General features: G+C 44.1%; 2 protein-coding genes across 2 annotated transcripts; both read right to left on the bottom strand.

Annotated features, from left to right (window-relative positions):
• Nucleotides 1–6,660: 6,660 nt before the first annotated feature.
• LOC133914317 (probable galacturonosyltransferase-like 4) lies at nucleotides 6,661–7,691 on the bottom strand. Its single transcript, XM_062357436.1, is given in 3 exon segments — nucleotides 6,661–6,975; nucleotides 6,977–6,996; nucleotides 6,999–7,691. Coding segments are annotated over 3 exon segments (825 nt in total). The 5' UTR covers nucleotides 7,609–7,691; the 3' UTR covers nucleotides 6,661–6,780.
• Nucleotides 7,692–8,182: 491 nt separating this feature from the next.
• Nucleotides 8,183–16,717, bottom strand: LOC133916067 (ER membrane protein complex subunit 4-like). Its single transcript, XM_062359557.1, has 6 exons — nucleotides 16,483–16,717; nucleotides 16,317–16,373; nucleotides 16,029–16,182; nucleotides 9,594–9,691; nucleotides 9,456–9,521; nucleotides 8,183–8,653 (listed from the first exon to the last, which is right to left on the bottom strand). The coding sequence occupies exons 1-6, from the start codon at nucleotides 16,600–16,602 to the stop codon at nucleotides 8,615–8,617; spliced, it is 534 nt and encodes a 177-aa protein (XP_062215541.1). The 5' UTR covers nucleotides 16,603–16,717; the 3' UTR covers nucleotides 8,183–8,614.
• Nucleotides 16,718–16,950: the final 233 nt, after the last annotated feature.

Below are 16,950 nucleotides of genomic sequence, written 5' to 3'. Positions count from 1 at the left end.
TAACCTTGGGAAGTCCTCGGCAATCCAGTAATGAAATCCATGCCGATCTCCTCCCATTTCTAGGAGGGAATGGGTAAAGGCTGGAGCATACCGGCCGGTCTGAGGTGTTTGACCTTGACTCTTCGGCAGACATCACATTCAGCAATATATCGAGCGATTTCTCGCTTCATGCGAGTCCGCCAAAAACGTGGCTTGAGGTCTTGATACATTTTTGTGTTTCCTGGATGGATGGATAACAAAGAGTCATGAGTTTTATCCAGAATTTTCTTCCTCAATGTCTCAACTTTAGGAACCATAGGACACCTTGATTGTCCTCAGTAAAACACGTGGTCTTGCCTTCCTTCATCTTGTCTCTAATTCAATCCATGCCCTTATCACCTTTCTGAGCTTGCTTGATTTCATCCAGAAGGGTGGACTTGATCTCCAAGTTAGCAAGAAAGCCATCCGGAACCATTTCAATTCTAAACTGGCGGAATTCATCTCAAAGTGTGATATTTCCGAGCTTGGCCACAAGGCAATTGCATTGAGCCTTTCGACTTAAGGCATCGGCGACCACATTCGCCTTGCCAGGATAATCACGAATCCAGCTCGTAGTCTTTGATCAATTCGAGCCATCTTCGCTGCCTCATGTTCAGATCCGCATGAGTAAAGATATACTTGAGGCTTTTGTGATATGTATAGATATGACATAGATTTCCCAGCAGATAATGGCGCCACATCTTCAGAGCGTGCACAACTGCCGCAAGCTCTAAGTCATGAGTTGGATAGTTCTCTTCATGGTGCTTCAACTGTCGTGAGGCATAAGTAACAACCCTGTCCTCCTGCATGAGGACACATCCGAGGCCTATGTGGGAAGCATCGCAATAGACATCGAGCCTTTGCCCACATTAGGCTGAGCGAGAACGGAAGCGGTCGTGAGCAGTGTCTTCAAGGTTTGGAAAGCCGACTCACATTTACTTGACCACTCAAATACATTTCTCTTCTTCAACAACTCAGTCATAAGCTTAGCGATCTTGGAGAAGTTTTCGATGAACCAGCGGTAATAACCCGCAAGTCCAAGAAAACTCCGGATGTCAGTGACACTTCTGAGCTGCACCCAATTGAGCACATCCTGCACCTTGCTCGGGTCAACTATAACTCCATTCTCTGACAAGACATGACCTAGGAAGGCAACCTCTTTGAGTCAGAACTCACACTTGCTGAACTTGGCATACAGTTTGTGATTTCGAAGGCAGCCAAGAACAACACGGAGGTGATCTGCATGCTCTTCCTCAGTCTTGGAGTATATAAGAATGTCATCGATGAAAACCACGACAAACTTGTCAAGTTCTTCCATGAAAACAGTGTTCATCAAGTACATGAAGAACGCCGGGGCATTCGTCAAGCCAAAGGACATGACGGTAAACTCATAAAGACCATAACAAATCGAGAAAGTCGTCTTCGGAATATCCTCCGGTCGAACCTTGATTTAATGATAGCTCAATCTCAAGTCAATCTTTGAGAAAACCCGGGCACCGATGAACTGATCGAACAGAATATCGATCCTGGGAAGCGGATACTTATTCTAGATAGTGACCTCATTCAGCAGGCGGTAATCAACACACATCCGCAGGGTACCATCCTTCTTCTTCACAAAGAGTGCCGAGCATCCCCAATGTGAGGAGCTCGGATGAATAAACCTCTTCTCTAGCAACTTCTTCAACTGCTTCTTCAGTTCCACCAATTCATTTAGCGGCATCTTGTAAGACCTCTTCGAAATTGGGGCCGTTCCGGGCAAAAGATCAATCGAGAATTTTACTGCTCGGTTAGGTGGCATCCCTGGCAACTCATCTGGAAAGACATCAGGAAATTCACACACCACATGGAAGGGATATTCATGAGATTTGTCTGGCTCCTACTTCTTCTACTCCAGCAGAGGGTCTTACAGCCTCTACTTCCACTTCAGCTACTTTTGAGTCCGCACCAGCTTTGTTTGAGAGGGGGGGGGGGCTCTCAAGGCATGAGGCTCCTCAACACTTTCAGCGGTGACATCCCCCACACATGATGATCGGAGATCTCAGTGAAAGAGTAACTAGGTCCAAGTCCGCTTCTCATGCTTATTTTACTAATTCTGCATTCGTTGCTTCTTTTGAGCCTCATGATGTTGAACATATTTTATTTGATTTAAATTGGGTCAATGTCATGCATGAAGAGTTAGAAAACTTGGAGAGAAACTAAGTTTGGATCCTTGTAGATCCACCTCCCAATGTTCACACCATATGCATAAAATGGGTTTTCAAAAACAAACAGGGGGAGGATGGGTCTACAGTGAGAAACGAGGCTAGACTAGTGGCTAAGGATTTCACTCAAATAGAGGAGATAGACTTTGGAGAGATCTTTGCACCAGTACCTAAGCTAAAAGCTATTAGGATTCTTCTTACTTTTGCAGCATCCCAGGGTTTAAAGCTATATCAAATGGATGTCAAGAGTGTGTTTCTAAATGGTTTCATACAGGAAGACGTCTATGTCAAGCAACCCCTAGACTTTGAACACACTAAATACCCACATAGAATATAGAAGCTTCAGACTAAATACCCACATAGAATATACAAGCTTCAGACTAAATACCCATATAGAGTATACAAGCTTCAGAAAGTTTTGTATGGGCTTAAGCAAGCTCCTAGGTCTTGGTATAATAGGCTTAAGTCTTTTCTTGTTAAAGTATGTGTATGTCATGGGGTCGGTTGATAAAACTTTATTCGCTCTTAGGCATGACAAAAATTTTCTATTTGTTCAGATTTACGTGGATGATATCATTTTTGGTGGCTCTTCTCATGCATTTGTGGCCAAGTTTGCGGAAACTATGAGCAGGGAGTTCGAGATGTCGATGATGAATGAGCTCAACTTCTTCCTTGGACTTCAAATGAAGCAATGCAAGCAGGGTAAATTCATCCACCAAATGAAGTACACCAAGGAGTTGCTGAAGAAGTTCGACATGAGTGACGTGAATCCCTTGGCAACATTGATGGCTACCTCGATTGTGCTTGATCCGGATGAAGGGAATTCAGAGCATGATTGGCTCCCTCCTATATCTAACGGTGATAAGATCGGACATCCACTTCGTCATCTGTCTCTGCGCGTGCTTCCAAGCTTCACCAAGGACGTCTCACCGCCAAGAGGTGAAACACATTCTGAGGTACCTCAAGCACACTCTCGAGTATGGACTCTGATTTTCTGCTTCCTCTTCGCTTTCTCTTCGAGGTTTTTCTTATGCGGATTTTACTAGGTGTAGAATTGACAAGAAGAGTACTTCTAGTACGTGTCATTTCTTAGGTACTTCTCTTGTATGTTGGTCTTCTTGCAAGTATTCTTGCGTTGCGCAATCTATTGCTGAAGCTGAATATGTAGCTGCCGCTAGTTGTTGCTCACAAATTTTGTGGATGATTACTACCTTGAGAGATTTTGGGTTAGATTTCAAGAGTATGCTACTTTTGTGTGGCAATACCAGTACTATATGCCTAGCTAATAACCCAGTCCAGTATTCCAAAACCAAATACATAGATGTGAGATTTCACTTCTTAAGAGATCACAATGAGAAAGAGGATATATATTTGAAATACATTGATATCCAATACCAGCTAACCGGCATCTTCACCAAACCTTTATATGCTATTAGATTTGCCTATTTGAGGGGTGAGTTTAGTGTGTGCCATCCCTATGGCATTGTGTGAGAGGGAGTCTTTTATGTACATACTCTATCTTATTTTTGTTGCATTTGTATTGCATAGCATTTTGTAAGATAAACATACTAGATGAGCTTCACTTATATGTTCATTGCACTTTCTTATACTAGGTGTGAATTTGTTTTAAGTGTAGTGAATATATAACAATTTGTGCAAGCTTAGACTCTTTTTTGAGACATAGCATGAAATCTGTTAAGCTACCTTGTATTTTCTAAGAATGAACTTAAAATGTGAATGGTAAACCTAATCATTTTTCACTTTTGAGTGTTTGCTTTAACTTGATTAGTGCTTAAATTAGTGCTAGTTCTGTGAAAAGTTTATGCTAGACCGCTTTGTTCAGTTCAGTGGATTGGTGGTCCTTGACCATTGTCTATGTAAATGTTCAGCCCATGATTAACCCTTAGGAGAGCATATGGTATTTTGTGTTGCAAAGGCACAACTTGTCTTGGCTTTATAAAAATTTACATCTCTTGAATCCTATGTTAAGTTCATCAAATAAGTGATCAAATTTTGAGCTAATATTGCATCTAATATGGTGGCTTAATGCTTCATGTGGTTTGCCAAAGATGAGAACCCATGGTTGCCAAAGTTCACTTGAGGATAAGAAATGATCAAATGATAAATTTAACTAGTGCTTTTGTGCTAAGTATGTTATTTTTCATCTTATCCAACTAAGATTTTGATTGATATGTGAGTGTTTGCATAGCCCGTCGGGTTGAACTTAGTTGCCTAGTTTGAACTTGATATAGCACTAGTTTTACTAATCTTTACACTGATCATGAAACTATGGATGTTTTTATGGTGACATCTTTTTGATAATTGAACAATATGATCAAAATTTGCTATACTCCTGGTGCTTGTGACATGGAATCGCTTTAAGACTTTGTGTGCTTTTGAGTTATATTGTTTACTTTTTATAGTGCTTTGACATCTCTAGCCTTGAAAGTGCTTTGTAATCTATATGTGAAGATTTATAGGTTTGCATCGCATTCGCACATTTTCCGCATTACCCAAGGGGAAGTAAAATGGAAGAAATTGCATAAGATAGGGGGAGCCCTTGCATGCCTTTATATCATTGTGCATTCATGATAAATCCATTGCCAATAAGGGGGAGAGAAAAAGGATATAAGTGAGAGAAAAATCAAGCTTTGATTGTTTCTTTTTGGTTTCCAGTTTTGGGCTTTTGCAGATCCATCTTATACTAAGTGATCTTGTTCTTACTCTTCTTTGGCCTTTGGATCACTTAGATGTGCTTATTGGTTCTTGTGTTTCAACTCTTTCCTTGATATTTATGTGTGTTATCAATGGAATCATCAAGAGGGAGATTGAGAAACCAAGTTGAGATGTGTCTTGGTTTATTTGTGATGAGTCATTGCCAATGTTGGTCTTGAGTGGAACTTGGTTGGCATGAGTATGTTTATGCATGATTTTTCTTATGGCTAACCATTGTTGGAAAGTACAATGGAGTTGATGTGAGTCTAGAAAGAATTACCTCACCGGATCATCCGGTGCTTAGGATTTTGCACTCACCTTATTGTCCGGTGTTAGGGTGAAGGAAGTACCGGAGCATTTCAGCGTAGAAAGAAAAGTGAAAGTAGTGCATCGGATGGTCCGATGAGGTCAAGCGACGTCACTGGACTAATTCTTGCAGAGAGGGTGCAGAAGTGAGTCAGGTGGAGATGAACGCATTGGAACATTCGATGTTTATGCCTTGTGCACACTGGTATTATTCACTGGACAAATTCTTGCAGATAGGTTGTAAATGAGAGTCTAGTGCATGTGAAGTGACCGGATGAATTGGTGATGGACATGAGATCACCGGAACATCTCACCGGAGCTTTCCTTGCAGAGAACAAATTTTATGTGCACAAATGAAATTGAACTTACCGGATGGTCCGGTGTTTAGGAGCAGAACGCACCAGAACATCCGGTGTTTATGATTTTTGCATGATGTGCTTTTATTTGAGGATTTTTGTTTTGAGCTAATCTGGAGATAGTTTGGAGTGGGAGAAATATGTTTGCTTGTTTCATAGTGTGCAGGTGATGGATGCAAATTGGCAGTCGACGACGGGATGATTGGGGCTAAGCGGGAGACTTGGTGCCGGACGATCAAGGAAGCTGGCTAGAGTCAAGGGTAATCCTAGCGGTACACATGGAGGTCAAGCAAAGCATGGATGGAGAACGATAAAGACAGCGTGTTGACAAAGTCAAACGAAAAGGATATCGGTGCAAATGACATGGAGGATAAAAGAGAGTGTAGTTATTGCCAAATCTCACTCTCTAATTCTACTTGACGTGGAAGAGGGGCATGTGTCGCCATTTCTCATCTACTTTTCATTAAACTTATATAGTGAAATGGAGAGAGTAATAGTCTAGTGTTGTATTTAGATATCCTAACCCACGTAAAGAAATTTTGTCCTACTTGTACATAAATAGAAAAGCTCCTATCCTTTTCTTGGAAGAAAAAAGAGTAAATTTATTGGCAAAATTGTCGCAAACCTATAGATTTTAACGTGTCTGTGCAACCGATCTACATATTTAAGATCTTCTATCACAAAACTATAGGTTTACTGTGTGATGTATAGCCAAACTTACCTGTAATTTTCTTTTAAAAAATACATAAATGCCAGCCCTGTATATGCATTTTTTTAACAATTGCTACCTTATATGAAACCTGTGTTTGTATTAACATGAACTGAAGATATACAATACAGTAATACATACATTTGTCAGCATGAGTTTCCCCACCATGCATATATACTAATGTTTACAAGTTACAACATCACCTATATATATATATACAAAATTAAGAGGGTGAATTGCACATTTTCAAAAAGGAGATACCCATGAATCAAAAGAAGGAAGCAAGTCGTGCCCTTCTCCTCAATCTGCATTCCAATCAAGACCCCAAGAACACCAGGTGAGTTCCAATCCTCCTTCCATTTCCCTGTCTTCTCTTTTATCTTTGTTCTGTAGCATTGCGTGAGTGCATGCGCCTCCCCTTCTACAAGAACTGCACGTCCTACCACTGCTAGGTCCTCAGGTGCTGACTGCATGCTCACCACTCCTCGATCACCGGCGATGAGTGCCGGTAGAGGTCGTAGGGCGCCCAGAGGTAGTCCACGGCGCAGGGCCGCCGCGCGTCGAGCCGGAGCCACGGCTTGACCTTGCCGCTCCAGTGGAGCAGGCTGATGGGGCCCGGGTGGAGCCCTCGGCAGCAGCCCTCGACGTAGTCGCCCCCGAGGCCCGAGCCCGTGCTGGTTCCACCGGTGGTCACCGCCCGGATGTCCCCGGCAAGAACCAGCAGGAACGGCGGCAGCGAGCCGAGGTGGTAGATCCGCCACTGCTTCTGCACCGCCATCCACTCCTCCACCCGCCGCGTGTACCCGCCGGTGCGCCACTTCTCCACATCCATCACCATCACGCCCGTGTTGAAGTAGCAGGGCCGCCGCCCGCGGAATGTGCCGTCCAGCGCCGTGTCCGACCAGAACGCGTCCGTGAAGTAGTTGCGGAAGTTAGCGTGGCAGTACTCCGGTGCCGCCACCACGTGCCCTCCGAGGTCCACGGAGGCCAGCGTCCGGATGTCGTCCACCACGATCACGTCGGAGTCGAGGTACGTCACGCGACTCACGTCCGCGGGCAGCGTGTCGGTCCAGCTCCTGGCGTACCGACCGGGAGATGCGGCCGCCGACGCGGACGCGCGACGGGTCGAGCGGTACACCCGGAGGTCGAGGAATGGGAACGTGGAGCGCAGCGCGGCGGCCAGGCTGTCGTCGTGCTCGGCGGTGAGGAAGTGGAAGATCACACTCTCCGGGCACGCCGTGTGCTGCAGGATGGAGAGCACCGCGGCCATGGTGCCGCGGAGGTAGTTGGCGTCCAACGTCATGGCGATGTCCACCGGTCCGCCCCACACTCGGCAGCGTTCCGGAACGCTGGCGCCTCCCGGAACATCGGGGAAAGATGAGGCGGACTGCTGTCGTGGCGCCGACACGAGCGCTGGTGACCACGGTTACCGCGTGGCCCGCGCCGAGGATGACAACAAAGAGAGCAATGGCAGTGACACAGCTGGAAGACATTTTTTGTCACCGGAGAGGGGGAACGCAAGGACCATAGGGCGGCCGAATGGGTGCCGGCTGCGCCGGCGAGGCACGCCATGGCGACAACGGTGGTGGCCGCCCTGGTCCTTGGAATGGTGGGGGAAAAGGGTTTAGAAAGGGAGGAGGGGGGCTACAATAAAAATGGTGGGGAAAGAAGGTGATACATAGAGGTTGAAGCAATGGAGGGCAACAGGTAGGGGTGGAGGGTGAGGAGAGAAGGTAGAAGAAGGGAAGATGGTAGGGGTGGAGGGTGGAGGCTGTTTGCCTGCTTGGGTGCTGCCTATACTTGGGTTGTTCCATTACCTGAAACAATGTACTGTGAACTCATAAATCCATGACGCTGTTCAGAATTAGACGCAGGAATTTCATAAAAAGTTTGCAAGAATTTCACAAAACACAGTTCAATTCCTACAGTAATCAGGAAAATTCTCCCAGATGCACGCGCAAGCAGGAGCTGGCCAAGCTTCACAGCTAGTAATACAACAGAAGCCCGTGCATAACCAAACCACTCAGGAGAATTAACATGTAGCAACAGATTCTCTTCTTCTGAAACAAGGTAAACAAAGGAACCAAGGAAACTGAACAAGCTATCTTTATCTAAGCCTGTTACTGTAGGGTAAATATCCCGTGACATTGGTATTCAGTCACAAAATTGGTACAACTGCAGCGAAAAATAATACAGATAGTCCACACAGAAAACTTCACTTCTCCCGTATGCAGAGTGCAGAGTGCAGAGTAATATTTCACTTAGTACATATCATCTTCAAGTAGTAAAACTTGGGAAGGGAAAGGAGATTAGTTCAATGGGATCCCTCCACCAGCATATTCAACCTCCTGCCGTGAGAAAAGCAAATAATCAGTTTAGGCAACCAATATATACTGACACACATTACATAGTCAACCTCCTGGCGTGAGAAATAAATAATGAGTTTAGGCAACCACTGACACACATTACATAAACCTGTACGAACAATAGCAGTTGGCAAACAAACATTTTATTGGACCTGTAGAACTTGACTTGGATGGTATTGAAATGGGAGGTAACAGAACATGTGGACATGGATTAAATTTGGCTTACTTAGAAAGCATCCTTTAGTCACTGCAGTAAAATTGGCACATTTCATTAAGCAAAGCTACATCTCATATGTTTCACTGGCAGTGACCATTAATTCATTGATCAACCAGAAGAGATCTTACTATTGTTCGCAAGTTAGGCAAAGCTTCATGTTAATTGTTCAGTAAAGCAACAAAGCCGCGATATTTTTCAAACACCATTTTCACTGCGATTGGATGATTAGATAGTTTTGAGCCACTTCATAGGCTGCAAAGTGCAGCTGTCCTCAAGAGATGAAACTGTTCCATCTGATATCTCAGTGGCTATTCATGATTGAAACTAGTACAGGCAACTAGTAGCAACAAGTCTGAGTACCAGTTTTTAAAACACTGGTTAACAGCAGGCACTAGAGAAGTAATATGCATCATTAGTTAAAGAATGCAACTGAAAAATTAGAAATGAATCAGGCGAACAATAGTTTGAATTTTGTGACCTGATTTTAAAAAGTAAAGTTGATTGAACAAGCCATGTTAATACTGAACACTGAGAAGTCAAGAAATTTAGGTGTTATCAGCAACATACCCGAGCAGGAGACAGCGAAGATACCCAATCTGATGGATTTGTTGGAAGAAGACCCAATGTATTAAGCTGCAGAACCAGTTATATTAATTACCTGAAATGCTTATAGAAATATAAGATAACCATGTTATTAGAACTTACCTTCCATACACCCAAACCCATGGCAGCCAAGTTGAGAGCAATAAAGAGCAACTTAGGAGCAAGAGTATCCACTCTTGGGTCCTTAAATGGTTCAAAAGCTGAAAAAAAATACAGATATTTCTTAAGAAAAAGCTCAATGTCTGAATTGCATGGACACTAAGGTTATCACTAATTCACTATTTTGGTACATCATGGCTAGAATATTTGCTTGATACGACCTAAAGAAATCATTGATGCAAGGTAGTAAGAGAACCCGATGTAATATGTCATATTTCCACAAGAATAAAAAAGCGGAGTGTAACAGAAGTACTATTGTCCTTTCCCATTTATAATATTTGAAATCACACAGGTAATCTAGTTCTAGTTATGGTTTGCAATTTCTTCCGCTCAATTCTTTTCATGACAAACACTTATCAGTCATCACTTGGGAAACATATAACCACAAACAAAGGAAAGATTTTGCAACACACAATGGATTGCATTTCAATACATATTACATTCAAACAATGTTATTTTGCTCTGATCCATATGCTTTGACTACTAATAAACAGAGAACGGATAATTAAAGTGGCATTCAAGTGAAATCGGGGGTATTGTGCCACCAGCTGCATTGTCAAAGTTAATATTTCAGGCACTGGGAGATCTTATTACATTGCTTTGGAGACTCCTAAATCAATTTGCGTGTATCAGACTATCAGTTATTCAGATTTCAATCTCTACTAATATAAAACAGTAGCTACGTCGTCACCCCCTTGCCCCAATTTCCTATCTAATAAAAAAGGGAAAAAACCGCGCCTACCACTTTCCCGTACCTACCATCTGAAATTGAGAAAACAAAAAACCACTGAACCAGCCATCCTATCCGTTCCCCACCGTTCTCCCCACCGTTCTTAGCCTCCATCGCATGCTTCGTCAGCGCTGCCTTCGCTCAGGCTCCCCTCGCCTACGCCACCGTCCACGGCTGTGCACGCCCCCTCCTCTCCACCACCGCCACCCCTCCTCAACCTCTCTCACACACGCACACCCCCACTATCAACTCCCTTTTGCCGCTCAGCGTTGTCAACAATGTCAGTGGCTGATGTGTTCTCCATCCATGGAGGAGTACCCAACGGTGAGGGTGGGTCACAGATCGTGAATTGACCACCCCCAACCCAGGAAGACACCGCCTCCTGTGTGTCGCAGACTGCGCACAACCGCTGAGATCACAAGCTCCCTTGCCAACCGCCTAAACCATGAGCTCCCTCGCCAACTGCCGAGCTAGACCGAGTTGCACATTCCTTCCAAAACCTGTGTTGAATGATTCATAAAACTGATTCCTTGGAGGTCATGCCGAAGAAATAGGAAAACCACTACATAAGTAGTCTCTTAGAGCATGCGGCAATCTTGGAGGTCATGCCAAGAAAGAACCTGTAGCTTTGGGCACTGCTGTTCGTAGGTGAGAGATGTTTTGCAATTCAAAATAGCCTGAATTTATAACGATCTGTGTTCATGCAGAGCCATTTTGGATGCAGGGTAAGGGCAAGGTTGGGACCACCCATGACTTAGGGTGATCTAAATAACACAGATATGAACCCATCACTGTTCTTTGTGATGAATTAATTGGTTTCCAGTTCTTTGATTTCATCAAGTGACCAAGATTGGAGAGGCATGGTAGCTATCGGTGACATGGGAACCAGGGGTCCCCAAGTCCCGAGGCAGGATAGCGGAATGCCACGTGGCGCCATCCCTCGGACCTCCCCAAGGGCCGAGAAGAGCTAGTTCCGGAAGGGGTGCTCGGGGCCATGAACAGTGGTCCCCGAGTACCTGGAGTTCCCCGAGGACCCGAGAAGAGCCAGTTCCGGGAGGGGTGCTCAGGGCCATGAACAGTGGTCCCCGAGTACCCGGAGTTCCCCAAGGACCCGAGAAAAGACAAACCCGGGAGAGGGCGCTCGGGGCCAAGAACAGTTGGTCCCCGAGTACCCAAAGTTCCCCGAGGACCTGAGAAGCCCCTTACCCGTGGACCCCACAAAGGCTCCACGGTGAGGTGTCAATCGATGGGAGGCCCGATGCTGCATTTAAGAGGGAGCGTGACCGGTCACATCCAACCACTCTCCCCCACGCCTGTTGTACTGAGTAAGTCAGTCCCTGCCACCGCCTGGCAGGAAGGCGTGGGGACATTTAATGCGATAGGTCCCATCGCACGTCACCCTGCGGGGCCCATAAGGGAAACGGTTTGGAGATATCGTCGCTAGGTTCGAGGCGTATCGCCTGCCCCGCTGTTGTGTCAGTTCCGCTCTGACCGAACGGGCACGCGGGGCAGTTCGGCGGCTGCCCGGTGGCCCCCCCTGCACCTGCTAAAAGTTGGGCGTAATGGGCGATGGGACCAGCCAAAGGCGCATTTTCAACCCCTGTAACGTCAAACTGTAGCCCCATAATGTTGCTTTCTATTTATGGTGTACGGGGACTCGTGCCCCGTTCTAGGCACGCCGAGCCTCCCCCGATAGGATAGAAGGGAGGTGCACTCCGTAGAAGTCCAAGCTCTTTGACAATTCTGAGAAGTCCAAGCTCAAGGGAGACAGACGAACAAAGCCTTATAGACCGGACGAATCAAAACAAAACCGAAGTTCAAGACTTAGACAAAAAACCTTGTAACACAGAGATCCAGAGAAAGGCATTCCAAGAGCATTAATAGCATATCATACACACAGGAGTAGAATATTACGCTCTGTGCAGCCCGAACCTGTCTAAAATCCCTTGAGCATTTACTCTCACTAGCCGACAATCATCCGTCCCGTCTAGATTTCATATATTCGCATTAAATCCACGTACGAGGTAGATCCAGAATCAGCCCACCGGTCGAATCTCAAAGGGGGTCCCTCAGGATCCCCGCTTACGGTGTTCATCCACCGACAATAGCAGAGTTGGACTTGTTTATCTTATGTATTAGTAGCGATTGTGTTTGCATTGAAAAGAAAACAATAATCACATGTGATACATAATTGGAGATGCAGGACATCATATTTATTATTAATGCAGATTTGTCTATCCAAACTATCGAGCAAGTGTTGTACTGTTTGTAATATCTACAATGAGAGTTAAAAAATGATGTTCTATGTCAATTGGATTATTGTGACCACTGCATTTATTTCTTGGTTGTTCTTGCCTATAGGTAAAGTTCAGTTTTACTTTGACTATTAATTCATAGTTCTAACAGGGAAGGACTTTACCTATTTTTGTGTATATCTCTAGCAGATATTTCTTATATATTTTTTACAATTCAACATAAAATTCCATTTGCATGTTAGTTCTGGAAGCTACAGTATCTTCAGAAGAACATACGGAAGGACTTTTATTTCACTGCAGGTTTATAAGATATAAAAAGACGCCACAGAAAAGATGCTGTATTCTAATTGTTTGTTTCGTTTGTATGGGCTGCTGGGGAGCTGGCAGGTAAGTTGCCCTTGTCAAAAGCTCTGGCTGTTGTCTCGAGCATTTTTGTGGGGCTTTCCGTAGCAGTCATTGTCTACCAGGTTGTTACCTTATTGCATTCTTGGTCATAGAGAGGTATGAACCTTACAATGTGTGAAAGATTATGTAATAAACTTACAATCGCGCTGTCTCACAATTGCTATGTGGTGGCCATGGCCACGGAGTTTGATGAATACACCAGTGATTGGCTTTACCTCCACAAAAGCCAAAGGGACCATTGTTCAAAATATTGTGTTTCCCTTGACCGTTTGATCTCAACATCCTGATATAGTTCATGTGCTGCTTTCTCACTTTCCAGTTGTTTCAAAAAAAATTGTTAACAATTAGGCCTTCCTACCGAAGAGAAAGTTATCCTACTCAGAGATTTCAGTCAGATTAAGTGTCTCTTTTAAAGGAGCTGAGTACCCTACTGGTCCCAGTGAAGCACCAGCAATGTTGGTATCAAAATTGGCTCCATTCCAACAATGCTTTCACGAGGTGAGCCTCATCTTATTTTGATGTTTTACAGTTGCAGCAATGACTAGACTTGCAAGATCTTATGGGTTTCATCTCTAGCCTACCCCAACTTGTTTGGGACTGAAAGGCTTTGTTGTTGTTGTACAGTTGCAGCAACTGGACTTATCTTTTCTCATGTGTTCTGCTTACAAATTTCTGAGTTGTTCACTCACGATTTTTTTTAATGTATTTCATACTCATTTGGTCCCCCATGCCTTATGAAGCTTTTTAGGTTCCTTGATGTGCTAACCCGTGATGGTTATGTGCTCTTGCAATGACCATATAAAAAGCTTGCATTCGTTTGCTTGAATCTCCTGCAAATCTAGTAATTGCTTGGTTCTGCTTTTGCTCATCTGGGACACTCAACAGATGAGCGCTACAACTTGTATCATTCTGCTGTTCGAAGATCCCTATGTATTATAGGTCATGGGAACTGATCATGTTTGAGAATTCTCTTTAATTTATGTTTGAATTAGAATACAAATATTCTGCCTGCATTTTTCATCTGAGTATGATGCGAAAGCTGACTAACCATCTAGAGTGTGGGCTGCCTAAGATACATTCTTATGGCGCATCTCATTTGCAGATAATTAGATGAACAATTCATGCAGAGCTCAAGGTATAGAGATGGAAATAACCATTTGAAGAAGTTACCAGATATGATTAAATTAAATATGCAATTTGATTGGAGAGAGCAGCAGATCAAACATGTTTATTTGGTTGTACTACAGTGAAGTTGTGTACTATTTGGTGGATAGTGCGGTATAGTAAGAAGTTCTATGTATGTACCATATACAATACTATTTTTTTATGAAATGTTTTTGTTGGGAGCTATTCTTGATTGTGCATTGCTTTTTCTCACTCTTTTTCATGGAATTTTAGCACTTATCTTTTCTTACTAAATTCAACCAGCTATTACTTCTGCTAAACCTTAACTCATCCAATAGATTTAATCTTTGAATGTATTTTCTTCTTGTGGATACAGAAAAAGACATAGCTAAGCAAGGAGACAACTGTTGCTTTTTAATGCCTAAAGGAAGGTGTAATGTTGAGAGCCTGTCCTATGATGATGGAATCAATTGAGTGTTAAAAAGGAATCAAAATAAGTTTGTTCTGTTACAGCAAAAAAAATTGAAGCATCGCAGAGCATTTTTGTTTATGAACTTAATTGATGTCGACACCATTACGACACATTTTGCTTTATGAACGTAGGTACTATGTCCAACATTACGTTCCAAAAGATGCATATTACCTTGTTTGGTCTTTTGACAGCTAAGTGTAGTAGCTGTCCTGATTCTATTTGAGTGGATGTGAAGAACAATAAACCATCTTGATCTATACTACCTTAGTGATATATTCATGTCATCTTTTGATTACTTGGTTTGTATCTTGTGTCAAATTAAATGGTTGGGTTTAGGATTTGAGAACCGTTGCAACGCACGGGTACCTTACTAGTCAGTCACAAAGTGATACTAAAATTGCATTTGTTTGTGTGTGTGTGTGTGTGTATAAAATAACTCCCACACAATGTGCCTGTTGAAGGCCAAAGAGAACCAACAAGCTGATGCAATTTTAGTATCACTTTGTGACTGACTAGTGAGGTGCTCGTGCGTTGCAACGGTTCTCAAATCCTAAAATTGTAAGTATATTACTAGAAGAAAAACATGTAAGTTAAATATGGAAATTTAGTCATGCCATGATGCGACTATGTTATTCCTTTATTGGGGTCACAATGATGTTACATATCACCAGTTTTACTGCAGAAAACAGCCGAAGAGCAGCTACATGCCCTGTTTCTAGCACTAAGCTTCTTGGTTGTCATCATTGCAAATTTGCAATGGTTCAAGATATAGGATTTTAGAGTCACAAAAATATATTGCAGAATTATCAACTCTAATTTTAGGAATGATTAACGTGACCACATATTTGATTTATCCACTGCACAAGGGTTGTAAGTGTAAGATATTTCTTATTTTCCCATACTAAAATGCGCCTAAGGTTACTTGCACCTCCAGAATGATTCGATGTGGACATACATCAAGTGATCAACAGTTAAACTGATTTAATTTCAAAACACATCAAGCAGTTAACAAAATATGGATCAGAATATGGAAGTTCAAAGAGGCTGCCAGCCAGACTGAAAAACACCTAAAAGAACTTACAAAAGTAATTACTATTGACTATTCATCACAAGTGCACCCCTAGTCTTCCTAGCATAGCTATGCTAAATTGCCAGTTCCAAAACACCTAAAAAAACTTACAAAAGTAATTACTATTGACTATTCATCACAAGTGCACCCCTAGTCTTCCTAGCATAGCTATGCTAAATTGCCAATTCCAATTAACAAGGTCAAGGGCATATGCGAAGCTGCTGATAAAACGGTCCTAAAGTTGCAAGGATTCACGCCTAATTTAAATCCATGGAGTTAAATTAGCAACCGCGGAGAGAGTTTGCTTCAGCAAAGGCGGTACCTTTCCCGACGGATCGAAGCGCGCTGAGGGGCTGCCACAGAGCGGAGAAGGTGATCCCGATGCTGAACAGGTGGACGGTGCTCCCGGCCATCCACATCATGAAGCCCATCATCATCAGGTTCTTGAACGGAGCCTGCGCTACCTCCCACGCTTTCTGCTCACACCGAAGAGCACACACGGATCAAGATCCAGGTTTTGCAAAACTCTGTCTATCCGAGTTGCCAAGTCGCGATGAACGCGGCCTGGATATACTTGACCAACCACGCGAGAGGGATGGATCGAACGAACCTTCGCCTTCCACGCGGCCTCGGAGTCCTTGCGCTGGCGCGCGCCCGTGGCGTCGTCCTGCGAGACAAGGGAACCATGTGAATTCCGGCCTCCGGGATTCGCCCAAGCGAGCAGGAAACCAGTGGAAGGAAGAAGAGAGAGGGGGGGGGGGGGGGCGGGGGTTTACTGCGTCGGGTGCGGATCTGGTGAAGCCGGGGGGGTCGGGAACGGCGGCGGAGGACGACGAGGAGGAGGCGTCGTGGAGCTCCACCGCCCAGCGGCGGGCGAGACCCTTTCCCTTCTCCATCGCCGGTGGCCGCTGCTGCTCGGAGATCGACGGCCTATTCCGCCGCCGGCTTCCGGTTCTGGTGTTGGTGCGAGTCTGGGCCTCGAGATGCGGACGGACGACTGCTCTGAGTTCCAACGAGGAGTTTTTTTTTTAAGTCTTTTTGAAACTAATATTTTAATAATAACCCGTGAGAATCTAAATTTTCAGAAATTAGTTCATTTTGTCACGCCAAAATATCTGGCGTGACTCCCCAACGTAGTCACACCATATTCATTGGTGTGACCAAAGTGGTCACGCTAGTGGAAACTCCGGTGCCTTTACATGTGGGTTCGACGTGGCAGCCTGAGCCATGCTAAATTGGTTGAC

Source organism: Phragmites australis, chromosome 4, assembly GCF_958298935.1.
Source record: "Phragmites australis chromosome 4, lpPhrAust1.1, whole genome shotgun sequence".
Lineage (NCBI taxonomy): Eukaryota > Viridiplantae > Streptophyta > Magnoliopsida > Poales > Poaceae > Phragmites > Phragmites australis.
This window is presented reverse-complemented; position numbering and strand designations above follow the sequence as displayed.

Bases quoted from the DNA above. Each gene is read 5' to 3' on its own strand.
- LOC133916067 (XM_062359557.1), bottom strand. From the start codon at position 16,602: ATGGAGAAGGGAAAGGGTCTCGCCCGCCGCTGGGCGGTGGAGCTCCAC. The intron at 16,374-16,482 runs GTAAACCCCCGC...CTTGTCTCGCAG, and splicing joins CCAGATCCGCACCCGACGCA to GACGACGCCACGGGCGCGCG. The intron at 8,654-9,455 runs GTATGTTGCTGA...TTCTCACGGCAG, and splicing joins CTTCGCTGTCTCCTGCTCGG to GAGGTTGAATATGCTGGTGG.